A 12699-nucleotide genomic window follows, 5' to 3' on the forward strand; every position below is an offset into this window, starting at 1 on the left:
TAATTCTAACTAATATGTAACATAACTCTGCAGAATAAAATATTTGTTTTCTAAAGGTAACAATTTCACAGCATTTTACCACTCTGAAAATAACAGGAAAAATGGGTGAAAATTCCTTTCTTTATCAAGAAACTCTGGGAATACAGACCAGTCTTTGAATCAAGTAACCTTAAAATGAACATTTTTTTCCTTCTACCCTATACCCCATAAACATTCCTTAAAATTTAACCATTATCATTTTGTCATTTCTTTTGAAGATTAATATGCTTCTGAATTTTAAAGATGAGAAAAATGACTGTCCTTGTCCTGAAGGAATTAGGGACGAACTCTTAGATTTTCATGAAGACTTGATGGCACACTGTGGTAACCCTTTATTTTTTATGTTCTTGTTATTTAAATGCTTAAAAAAGTAAAATAAGCCCAATAGTTTAAAATGAACTATTTTATTAGGCAAGGTATAGTACACCAATGTATGACTGTAACGCAAGTGGAGTGTTCCTTGGAGAACACTATGACAATAGTGTATGTAAGAATATAATATTATTGTAATAGAACAATATTATACTGTTCTCTTTGGAGAACAATATAAGAATATTGTACCCTATATTTAATCCATTATTTTAAATTGGAAATCATCTTGAGTTCATTGGCTGAAAGGTAGTGTGTTAATAAATAATGTGATGGGTGCCCGAAAAAAGGGGGGTCTCTGGGCGTCACCCGGCGGGCTGCTGAGGGTCAACTGGATGGCCTCTTGGGACCCCTGGGTGGGGTGTCCACCTCCCTGGGGTTCCTTGCAGGGGAAGCCTCAGACCAAGCCAGGGGGAGGGGGTTCACGACACCCTTGTCCTCCTCCCTGGAGGCAGGGCCTGAGGCCCTTGGTCTTCAGACAGGGGCTCCAGCTCCAGCCTCCTGCCTTCCCTCTCCAGAACTGCCTGTCATCACAGGCCTCCCTGCTTTTATCCTTCCCAGCCACACCCTCGGCTCCTTCCCTTCCTCCCTCTCTAGGCTTAAAGGGGTCCTGACCCTGGCCTGCTTCCCCCCTCTTCGCTTGTTGGTGACCCGGCCCTGCTCACTGCTCAGGTCAGGTGAGCTCTGGGGGGGGGCAGTCTCTCCCACCCAGCTACCCTGCGTATTACCTGGTCAGCTGGAGAGATGGTGGCGGCTCTATGGCCAGGCAGTCCTGCCCCTGGCCTGCAGCCAGGTAAGGCAGGGGTCGGACAAGGGCTCGACCCCTGACAAGTAATAAAATAAAATATTTGATTCTTTCAGCAATTAATATTGCAAGGCAGAAGGAAGCAACTTAAATCCTATTGATCCTATTGCTCCCCCCCTTACTGAGGGGTGTCTGCTGTATGGTGACTTGCCATAGACAGGTCATTCTGAGAGGAAAAGGGAGAAAATCTTAGTCAGATTTAGTCTATGGGCTTTGTGTTGTCTATGCTTAAATGTATGGGATTCTCTTCTACTTATGATGATGAAATGGAAAAGGAAAGTACCTATTTGTCTGCAAATCCTTCCTTTTGTGAACTTTTTTTGGTTGAAAACGTGTGGGTGGATGGATGGGTGGCCCAAATTCTAACCAACTTTCCAGCACTTGCATAGCTGTGCCAGTGGGACATGTGCTGCATCTTGCAGTTGGGGGGCATTCATGGAGGCCTCCTCAAAGTAAGGGGATATTTGTTTCCTTACCTAAGAGCTGCATTGCCCTTATGTCAGTGCTGGAAAGTGGGTTGGGGTGTGCCCTCAGTGTTCTAAATAAATAAAATGCAGCCAATATGATAATGGCATGCTGTAGCTTCAATGGGTAGTATCTGAGTTATTTTCGAACTCCTTTTGTAGGCATCTGAAGAACCAGAAGGAATTATGCAAAATTATAGCATAAGTAAATTACAGAATAATAAATAGATTAAAAAATCTGAATTCTAGCTTTTTCTTGTAACCATTGTGCTACTCTTGAAACAAAAGCCTGACTTGATTCACAACAGAAGTAGCTAGTATTAAGAACATTTTTGAAATGATATAACATTTATTTGATTTTATCTCTAGGAATTCAACTAGATGAAGATGGTGCCCTGGATGGAAACAGTGATTTAACTATTAGAGGTCGCCTCCTATATCTTGTAGAAAGGGTCACCCACCTGAAAAAGAAACAAGCTGAGAAACCAGTTGATGCTGCTGCTAAAAAACCATGTATGTAAAATAAAGATCAATACTATATAAACTGTGATGACTTCACTGCCTCAGTCATGTAAGCTGTTGTCTCAATGCAAGTGTAGTTTGAATAATTCATTCTCATTCAACTATCACAATATTTTACAAAGTACCTATGTATTTATTCAGTTCAACATATACATAGTATTATCACGACAAACATTGTGAAATACTTTATGCATGCTATTTTTAAGGGGCAATTAAATTTACATTGAGTAATTAAAAAAATAGAAAACATTGAAAAATTTGATCAGAGTAAGGAAAAGGAGACAGCTGAGGATTGATTCATTCAGAACTGGAGTCTTTTTGTTCATTATTAGAATAATAGAGGCCTGGCCTCTGTGCATCCTTTTTCGGTGTTAGGGGTTATATAAGCAGTTTGGTAGTTAGACCCTCTTGCTCTGTGAGGGTCACAGAGCTCTGCACATCTTCCTCAATGTGAAATCAGATATTTGACTATTATTGGACAATGTGTGGTGGGAGGATTTTAATTAGGATCACAATGGGAACAGCAATTATAGAAAGTCCTTCCCTCCATGTCATATGCTCAATCCAGATTGGGGGCCTCAGTTGCAGCCATCTTCAAAAAACAAAATGAAACAGAAAACCATGAAAGAGCAAGCAGTGCACTTCAAGTTGCATCTAGTTCACTTTCTGTAGTTCACTTCCTGTTTCTATAAGTAAAAACTGATGAGGCCTTTGCAGTTCATCTAGGAATTTTTTAACAGGTGACTATGATTGTATATTACTATCAGATGTAGCTTCTGCTTCCCCCAAGAATACTTTTCTATTTGACAATGTGTTATGCCATGTTTTAGTAAGAAAATTGTGTAAACGAATTCTTCTTCATTTCTAATTCTGATTACATGGAATAAGCTGTTGACTGAAAATACCTTGACATATATCTGTCCAAATGTTTCCATTTAGCAACTCTCCAGCAGCTAATATCAGAAACCATGGTACGATGGGCCCAAGAATCCGTAATAGAGGACCCAGAGTTGGTGAGGGCCATGTTTGTTTTGTTACACCGCCAGTATGATGGAGTCGGTGGCCTGGTTCGAGCCTTGCCAAAGACATACACTATAAATGGTGTATCTGTGGAAGATACAATCAACTTGCTGGCATCTCTTGGGCAGATCCGTTCTCTCCTCAGTGTCAGAATGGGCAAGGAGGAAGAGAAGCTTATGATTCGTGGATTGGGGTAAAAATTCTACTCTTTTATTCACATGTTGTAATTAGTTAGTTCCTTAATATGGAAGTATGGAACTCCCTACCAGAGGAATTAAGATCTACCTCCTCCCTCATGGCATTTTATTGAGGGCTCAAAACTTTTTTGTTTTGTCTGGCTAATGAGTTGTCTGCCTCCTTGCCTCTACAGCAGTCCGTTGAATCTTAATATTTTTGCCCTCCTCCAATTGGTTTTTATTTTATTTTATTTGTTTGTTTTCATTATTTTTATAAATTTTACTTTCCCCCCCCCCATAAACTCTAAGCCACCTTGGGCATCTGCTCTAGCAGAGGAAAGGTGGGACAAAAATATTTTAAATAATAAAATTAATAATACTAGGTTAAAGCAGATGTTTGCAATAGGAAGTGAACCTGGTGACACCTAAGATGCGGTGTGTAGGCAGGGAAGTGAGGGAAATGGGAGAGTCTGTGGGTAGTCAGGCTAGTCCTTGCTTTTTGTTCAGTCTGAAGCAATGCAACCCTGCACTCAGCAGATCAACAGAAGTGTGACATATCTTCTGTGTGAAGAATGCCTTTTTTATTATTAATTTTTGCATTTCCCCTTATTTTTGGACACTTCTAAATTTTGGGCACCCCAGAAGCTTCTATGCAGGTTCAGCAACTAAAAAGCTGCTGGGACATATCCTTTTGTTTGAAAATGCCATTTGCAGGCAGCTGTATATTGAATATGCTTCTTCATAACTAGAGTAGCCTTTCACAGGGATTGGCATGTGCATACTGATTGGATGGCCAAACCTGTTGTCTAAGGCTGCAATCCTGTCCACACTTACCTGAAAGTAAGTTCCATTGACTATAATGGGATTTACTCCTGAGTAGATATGCACAGGGATTGGGCTCTGAGTAAAGGAGTGGGATAGAGAGATCAGGGTTCTACTCAGGTAGTTCTATGACATAATTGGACCTAGGTTACTTAAGTTCAAGCACTGGGATGCTCAGGTGCGTTTCTGCCAGGTCTGCTGTGAAATCTATTGCTGGTTTCCTGTAACTGCTGAGACCAGGATTCCGGGGACAATGTAAGTAGCTAGCAATAGGGACTGTATTACTAGTTAGATGGGTTTAGAGCAGTGGTTTAGAACAGCAGACCACTGCGCTCTGAAAATTCCTTCCCTGGCACGAACAGAGCTTGCCCCTCTGCTGGGGAGCCTGCTATCTTCCTCTTGGATCTCCCCTAAAGTTCATGCTGGCCAGCTGCATCTGTCTGGAAATCCAGACACAGAACATGCTGGGGTGACAGAATGTAGAAGCAACTGGCCAGTGCAAACTTTAGGGGAAATCTGGGAAGAAAATAGCAGGTTTCCCCATGGAACGGTAAGCTCTGTTCACGTGGAGAAGGGATTTTCACAGGTACCAGATTTGGGTTTTGTCACCTGTTGGTTTAGCATTCATTTTATTTTGTCTGCTCTTCTTACTACAAGTTAACTTGCAAACTTTATTGGTTTACTGATGCATTGGGGTTTGTGTGCTTTGCTTTTGAGTAGCTTCCTGGGGCTCTCTGTTTGCAATTATTTGTTATTGTGTCCAATCTGGTAAAGCTTTTTTCTCTGGTTTAATCCAACTGAGTTCGGGCATTTTTCATCAGCCTACTTGCTGTACTTTTTTTTAATACCCCCTTTCCCCTTCCCTTCTCATATTATGAAGTCTTTAATTTATAATAAAATATAATAAATGTTATTCTCTAATATTATAAAATCTTAGATTCCTTTTCTAAGATGTCCTTTCATAGCTTTTACTTTCATAGCCTCTGCACACTAGTTTGATGTTTTCACTGAGTCATCCATCTCAATCCCAAGCTCTCATTCCTGATTCAACACTAACTGCTCATACCCCATCAGTGTATATGTGAAAGTTTGCCCCAATCTGCATCACATATTTATTGACATTGATCCACATTTGTCATTTTGTTGCCTGTTCACCTGTTTGGACATATTCTTTTGAGTATTTCACAATCTCCTTTGGTTTTTACCACTCCGAGTAGTTTGGTGCCATCTACAAACTTAACCATCTGGCTGCTTACCCCAAATGTAGATCATTTATGAACGTGAATCCCAATACAGATCTTTTGGGGGGGCATGCTTCTTACTTCCCTCCCAATTTATTGGAATAAATTGCCAATTTATTCCTGTTCTCTGCTTCCTGTTCTTTAATCCAATCACAAACAATAAAAGGACGGATCCTTCATGACTGTTGACTCAAAAGCTTTTTGAGAGTCCAAGTATACAACCCCAACTAATAAGTGATTGAGAATGATATTTTGGGCCATTTTACCCTTTGTGAATATTGCCTATTATTGGATAATTCACTGAGCCCCAAATCCTAACCAACATTCCAGCATTGGCATAGCTGTGTCGATGGGGCATGTGCTGCATCCTCCAGTTGGGTGGCAGTCATGGAGGCCTCCTCAAGGTAAGTGAATGTTTGTTCCTTTACCTCGGAGCTGCATTGCCCTTACCTTGGTGCTGAAAAGTTGGTTAGGATTGCACTCTAAATTACTTTATATCACTTGATAGACTACTGCCATATTCAGAAATTTGTGGAAGGACTTCTTGAATTCTAAAAGCTGGTCATGAACAACTGGTTAAAAATAAATATCTTTACTTGATTTGTTTGGTTTGGTTTGACTTCACAGCTGTGAAAATCCCACAGTATTTTCTTATTGTTGCTTCTCCATGCAGTCCCCAGTCCTTTCAGGATTCTTCTTTTGGATCAGTATTTTTACCTCTTTGGTGGGAGCCAGAGTTCTCCTGAAGACAGTAAACTCTATGTGGAATGATTATCAAAATGATTTTAACTGAAATTAAATGCCCCTTTTAAATGAGTTGAAACGTAATACATTCATACCTATTAAGGAAACCTGTTATGGAAAATGATTGAAATGAGTGTGAGTTTATGGCTGCAGTCCAGTACACATTTGCCTGGGAGTAAGTCCCATTGAACCCAATGGGACTTACTTCTGATTAGATATGCATAGGATTGTGCTGTATATACGGTAATAACTTCATAACAGGTTGTACATTGTAAATCAATTTAGTTACTTTTTATGGGTGCAATTTAGCAATAGGAATTTAATGCAGTTTTAATTTGCCACTGCTTGAAGAAATACAATCCAGAAAATTTTTGCACAGCATGACCTCTAAAAATTATTTCTGGTCTGTTAAAACATTTAAAATATTCGCTTTTCTTCTTTTTTCACATAGCGATATCATGAACAACAAAGTTTTTTACCAACATCCTAACCTTATGAGGGCATTGGGGATGCATGAGACTGTAATGGAAGTAATGGTGAATGTACTTGGAGGAGGGGAATCTAAGGTAATATATAATAACACAATTCATAATATTGGCTCTCATCACTGCCCACAGTTATACTGAAGTCCAAACTTCTGAGGTTCTGATGCAGACAGCATCTGTGCTTGGATGTGCATCTAGTTTACACCTGTAGTTTCTCATCTAGCAAGTAAGAGTTATTAAGATCTCCATTGAGGGATCTGGGTGAAGAAGCATGGAAAAATGAAAGGAGGAGAAATGGCTTCCCCAGTAACCTTTCCCTCTTTTTGTTTCTGAAAGTTTTTAATTTATAAGGCATACAACTATATTTATGGCCCAATCCTATGAGACATACTTGCATCCCAGTGGCACAGTGTGCTTTATGGCCTTTGCAAAACATGACCTACCATTCTGCACAGCTGAGCCATAGTGTTGAATGGCTGTGGCCATATGTTCGTGGCCTCCAGAAAAGCACTGGCACTGGTAAATTGGCACCAGGGCTCATAACCACAGAAGAGGATAAGGCACCCAAAAATGTAGGACATCCAAGAAGAATGTAGGACACTACAAATTAAAAGCTAAATTATACTCGTATGTTGATTTCATGTGGTTAATTTAAACAATATATTCCATACTATTAAATTTAAAACTATATTACATATAATTTATTAATTACAAGAAAGCTATGTGCAGCCTGTAGGGGCCCACTCACAGGGAAAAGGAGGACATTTAAGTTCTTTTCCAGGACACAAAGCTGGAAAAGAGGATGTCTGGTCACCTGCCAGGAGTGGGCAGTGGGTGGGTGAAATGGGGAGGAATTGGTTAAAGACTGGGGCAGAGAAGGGTGTGTAGAGGCCAGGAAAGGGTGGCAACAACTCTGCCAATATCATATCCCCCCTTCCTGACCTTGATCTACCTACCTGGGTCCACTCAGTCTTGGGTCAGTAAAATTGTTGATGCAGGTTCAAGTAGACCCATTATGGCAACAGAAGCTCTGGGCAAGGGAATAAATGTTCCCTTATGTGGAAGAGACTTTCAGGAATGCCCCACTGCAGAACACAGCATGTGGTCCAGTGAGTGGTGGTGGATATGATTGGGCTGACAGAAATGTAAGTATTTTACAGCAAAAAAAAAGAAAAGAAAAGTAGATTGGATTTAAACACAGCAACACATAGGTGTGAGCGCAGTACCCAAACCATAAACCTTTTTTTTTTTACAGATATGCTCTTTTATTTTTTTAATTTAGAAGATGAGAGCTAATTCTGAGAAAGGAAAGCATCTTGCAATTGATGTAAAAGTCCCTAGTATACCCACCAAGTTGAGAGATCCTTTTAAACAAAAATAAACATTCACTACACAGAAGCTTCCCTTCTTACAAACATTCAGCTTATTAACATTCAACTTACAAAAACTTTCAGCCCCAACTTCAAGTTTGCAGCCAACATTGCTGTGTACCAAAGCCACTAGGAATTTGACAACACTGAAACACTGTGACAACACTGAAACTCAAAATGTTCCAAGTAAAACTGACAGCATCCTGAGCGAATCTGACAATGTTGAATGTGAAATTGATAGCACTGACAGTGTTCAAGTGAATCTGACCATCTCCAGAGTGAAACAGATAATGGGAGCAACATCCAAGTAAATCTGATAATTGTGGGAGTGACATTGACAATACTGACAGGGAGTGAATCTGATAATGTCCAGAGTGAAACTGACACCATCATGACAACTGCAATCAGGACTGTATTACTGCAATAATGTACTTCTGAACAGACCCTGGAACCCAACACGTTTGTAAAAAGGGGAGCTCCTGCTTCACCAGCATGGTTAACATATAATCCTTCAATCATTTATTTTAAGGTATATTAAGGTATATAGCTGGATTTAGATGTGTACCACACTTGCATTTTGATTTCTGCAGATGGACCTCTTTTTAGAATGATTATTATTAAAAAGTAGATGTCTAAGGAATAAAAATATAGATATCTGTAGAATGTCTAAATCTAAACATCTGTTGTATTCTAAATGCCTGTTAGGAAGATGTATAGAAGAATCAACTAGCAGAGAAACTTTTTTTAAAATGTCAGGTTTAAAAAAAATCGGTGTGTTTGCACACTGTTCTATTTTTCTTATATAATATTGTTTGTCTAGGAAATCACCTTTCCTAAGATGGTGGCAAATTGTTGTCGTTTTCTGTGCTATTTTTGCCGCATCAGCAGACAAAATCAAAAGGCTATGTTTGATCATCTTAGCTACCTTTTGGAAAACAGCAGTGTTGGACTTGGTAAGTATTTCTAAAAAGTATATTATTGGTACAATCCATAATTGTGAATAAGTTGTGAATTGCGTGTTATGTGGCCTTTGGTTCAAGGCCCCCATCAATAATGATACTTCATGTCAGTAGCATAGCTAGAGGGGGTGCAAAACATTGTGTTTTGCAAGGTGCTTCACCATGGAGTGTGCTTCTTCCCTTTTTGCTCTAGCACCTCACCCCTTCAGAGCCATTCTGGGCCTCTAGAGCAAAACGGAGGTGACACCAGAATGGCTCTGAAGGGGAGGGGGAGGGGAGGGGCTTGGGCAGTGAGGCATTGGGCAAAACTTAGTGTTTTGCACACTCTCTAGCTATGCTACTGCTTCTTGTAGGTAAAAGCATTTCAGCTAATCACTATTATTCCTCAATCTTTGCATTAATTACCATGATTATTGTGCAGTACAGCCTGCTTATAATAGACTTATCTATACTGGATCTTCATATCTTCTAAATATGGCTACCTTAAATGTATGCAGATTAGAAATAAAGTTTTATTACAATATTAATAAAACTTGTATCATATCATACAGCACTGTGTTTTTAATTTTAAAGGTTCATGACTGAGTTTCTGTAAAGAAGAGCAACTATGAAATATGTTTCTTAGACATACAGTAGTTATAGCAAGGTATTGTTTTTGCTTAGCTATAGTTTTGCTAGTGTAGTATATATTAGACGCCTTTATATATTTTGCATTCCTTATAAATTCTGATAATGTTATTTTAACAGCATCTCCTTCTATGCGTGGATCAACACCTTTAGATGTTGCAGCCGCATCTGTAATGGATAATAATGAACTTGCTCTAGCTTTAAGGGAGCCTGATCTAGAAAAGGTAAATCATTTTCTGGAAAGCTATATATGTATTTACCAAATGTTTGTGTGTATGCATATGCTCACTATCGTTTAGTGTTAGCAGATTGCAGCTGATAGGCATGTGTTTTCTGCATGCACATAACTTGTCACAGAAGTATGGCCTGTTAGAAAGCAATATCTTGTAAGCACTACCCCAAAAGCAGCTGATTGGCACTGTGGTGGTTACCTCTGCCTCATCCGAAGGCGTAGGTAGGTCAACATCCTTTGGCTGAGGGTAGGACATTTCAATCAGGCAAGGAGACCAAAATCTGCTTCTTTACCATTTATTGCACAACAGAAAGGGGCTCTCAGATGGGTGATAAAAATTTAATGTGTTTCACCTTCTTCCTTGTTTCCTTGGAGTCTGAGGTAGCCTGGCAGGACACCTCCTCCCCAATCCCACAGCTCTAAGGCACGCTGGTCCAACTTATCCCTTGCAGTTCAGGGTATCCTCTGCACTCGTTTGAATTGGCAGATCAGGAGGTTCACTGGATTTTCTGCAGAAAGGGCAGTTGGTTGTTGAATTTGTGCCCTTATAAAAGGGGAATGCTTTTTCTTCCTTCCCAGGATGGTGTCTTGCCTTGGCCCTTCTTCTGTTAGTTCAACCCTATCCAGAGCTCCATGGGGAGCAACCAAGCCTTCTCTCCCTCCCCAGTCTACTCTTAGAGATTTTGTCTTTTCCCAGTGTTTCTGCCTTCCTTCGGTCTTCTCTGAGGCACCGCAGACACCCGTTATAAGTCAGATAAGTCGTTATAAGACAGATAAGTCGAGGGCAGGTTTTGAGCCCCAAATCATGGAATTTTTCTATGACCCTCGGATAAGTCGGGGTTAAACTTAGGGGGGTGTGACTATAATTTTGTCTTATTTTACCCAAAGCCTGATCCTGAAAAATAACTTTCCAGTAATTGTTACCTAAAAACTGTACAGTTTCTAATTTATTAAAAATACAATAAAAGATCATAAGATGCATTTTTGTTCATTTACTTTTAAAATTCTGGTCTTCACAACATTTGTGTAAACACTGTCAGAATAAGTGTTGGGCCTGTAAGCAACATACCAGTAGAACCATCAGTCAAATCCTTTAAGGTGCCTGGTGTGTGAAGCCAGAGGCTCTGTGTAGAACATGCAACATAAAACATGCAATTGGGAGTGTGCAGTTCAGTTCACAGCAGGAAGACAAGCAACAAGGACTGAGCTGCGCACAGTTGCAACCCTCTTTACTCAGAAGCAGACCCATCTATGCCCACCCCATTTCCATTTTCCTTGGCTCCCTTTGAGGACTGTCATCCATTCCAGCTGATGAGTAGCAGGGGAGTTGCCATTTGGCCCCAGACTAGAGGCATGCAGTGAAGATGTCACTGCCACAGAGGCCATTTCCGACTTCACTAAGAAGCCTTTCGTGATGATGATTAGCTTTGGTGGGGTTATGTCTAGAATTGTGGCATCCTTTCTCCTCCCAGAGCTATTTTTTATGAGCCTGGTAAGCATGTCCTATATGTGAAAATCTGTTTCCATTTGTGGGTTGCTGTTTCTGGATCAGCAACTACTTTGTGCATCTCAGCTTTAAACTTCTGGCAGTATGTATATGCTTTCAAAGTGGATTTTTGTTTAATTTTTTCACAGAGAAACATCTTCTGGACAAGTTGAATAGTTCACCAAAGCAGGAGAAAAAGCAAAACTGCCTACATTTTCATTTGTTTATATTCTGTTTTAATTTGAATTGTATGCTAATACTTTTGAAACATTATGGTTAGAAAACTGCCACTACTTCATAATAAATAATTAATTACATTTTAATCTATAGAATCCTGTTCAATGAATCCTATGCTAGGGCTTATCCCAGAGTGAGGGGATAAATATCCCCTTACCCTGAGGAAACCTTCAGCAGCCAAACTCCCTCATGGGATGTAGTGGAAGCTGTGTTGGTACCACTACATCACTGTGCAGGGATTTTGGTGGGAATGGGCTGCTTGTCACCTTTTTATGTTATAAACTGCTGAAAACTTGTGCTTATGTAAGGTTGCCATTTTATTAGCTGGCTAATAAATTTTATTAGACTGGCTAATAAAATTGCTGCTGTGTCTTTAACTGTGTTACAGAGAGAATTGTTATTACTGTACCTGCTAATTGCTGCTGATCATATCTTTTAAGGCACAGCTACAGAGACCTGTTGGAAAGTTAGCAATCCTAGCTGTAGATGTTCATTTATGCTCAAAATCTTATTGTTCACTGACCTCTGAAGAGGGTGTGTTGGTAAACTAACCATAGTAATTTCTATTTCATGCTTGGATTACTAACACAGCAGAAGGAAAGCAGTGCATCCTAACATCTTAATATGGTGATTTACCAGGGATGAGTACTAGAAAATATACTGGCATCCTCCGCATTTTCAACAGGTTAGGGACCAGGGTGCTGACAAAAACTGGAAATCCTGGTCTTTTTTTTTTTTTTTTTTTGCTTACAAATGCTAATTGCCAATTCAAATGCTAATTGAAAAGTTATCACCTGAGAGAGGCAACCCTTGACAGCAAATTCAGGCAAATTCAAATTGCCTGAGAGAAACAACCGCTCAAAAGGACCCAACAACTTTCTCTTCGTGTGCACACATGTGCATGCACGCTTTCTGCTCTGAGGAAAAAGGTTGAAAGAGCATATCGCCAAAAAATGGTCTATCAATAAGGTGGGGGGATACCTGTAAATGGTCCCTGATAAATAAGGGACTGTTCAAAGGTGTATAAGGAAACAAAATTGAATATTATTGCTCATATTTAGGAAAACAAGTAGTAAAACATATTCACTTGATGTGTAAAAG

The 12699-nt window shown here is 39.8% G+C and overlaps 1 protein-coding gene across 10 annotated transcripts in view; it reads left to right on the forward strand.

Annotated features, from left to right (window-relative positions):
* Positions 1–12699, forward strand: part of RYR2 (ryanodine receptor 2) — a 383349-nt gene that overhangs the window by 224910 nt on the left and 145740 nt on the right. For all 10 annotated transcript variants that reach the window (XM_066617218.1, XM_066617226.1, XM_066617235.1 and 7 more), the window contains 6 exons: positions 258–363; positions 2047–2190; positions 3139–3412; positions 6654–6768; positions 8878–9010; positions 9764–9867. In XM_066617218.1, coding sequence (XP_066473315.1) covers positions 258–363; positions 2047–2190; positions 3139–3412; positions 6654–6768; positions 8878–9010; positions 9764–9867 — 876 coding nt within the window. The remainder of the gene's footprint in view (positions 1–257; positions 364–2046; positions 2191–3138; positions 3413–6653; positions 6769–8877; positions 9011–9763; positions 9868–12699) is intronic.

This window comes from Tiliqua scincoides, chromosome 1 (genome assembly GCF_035046505.1).
Source record: "Tiliqua scincoides isolate rTilSci1 chromosome 1, rTilSci1.hap2, whole genome shotgun sequence".
In the NCBI taxonomy this organism is placed as follows: domain Eukaryota; kingdom Metazoa; phylum Chordata; class Lepidosauria; order Squamata; family Scincidae; genus Tiliqua; species Tiliqua scincoides.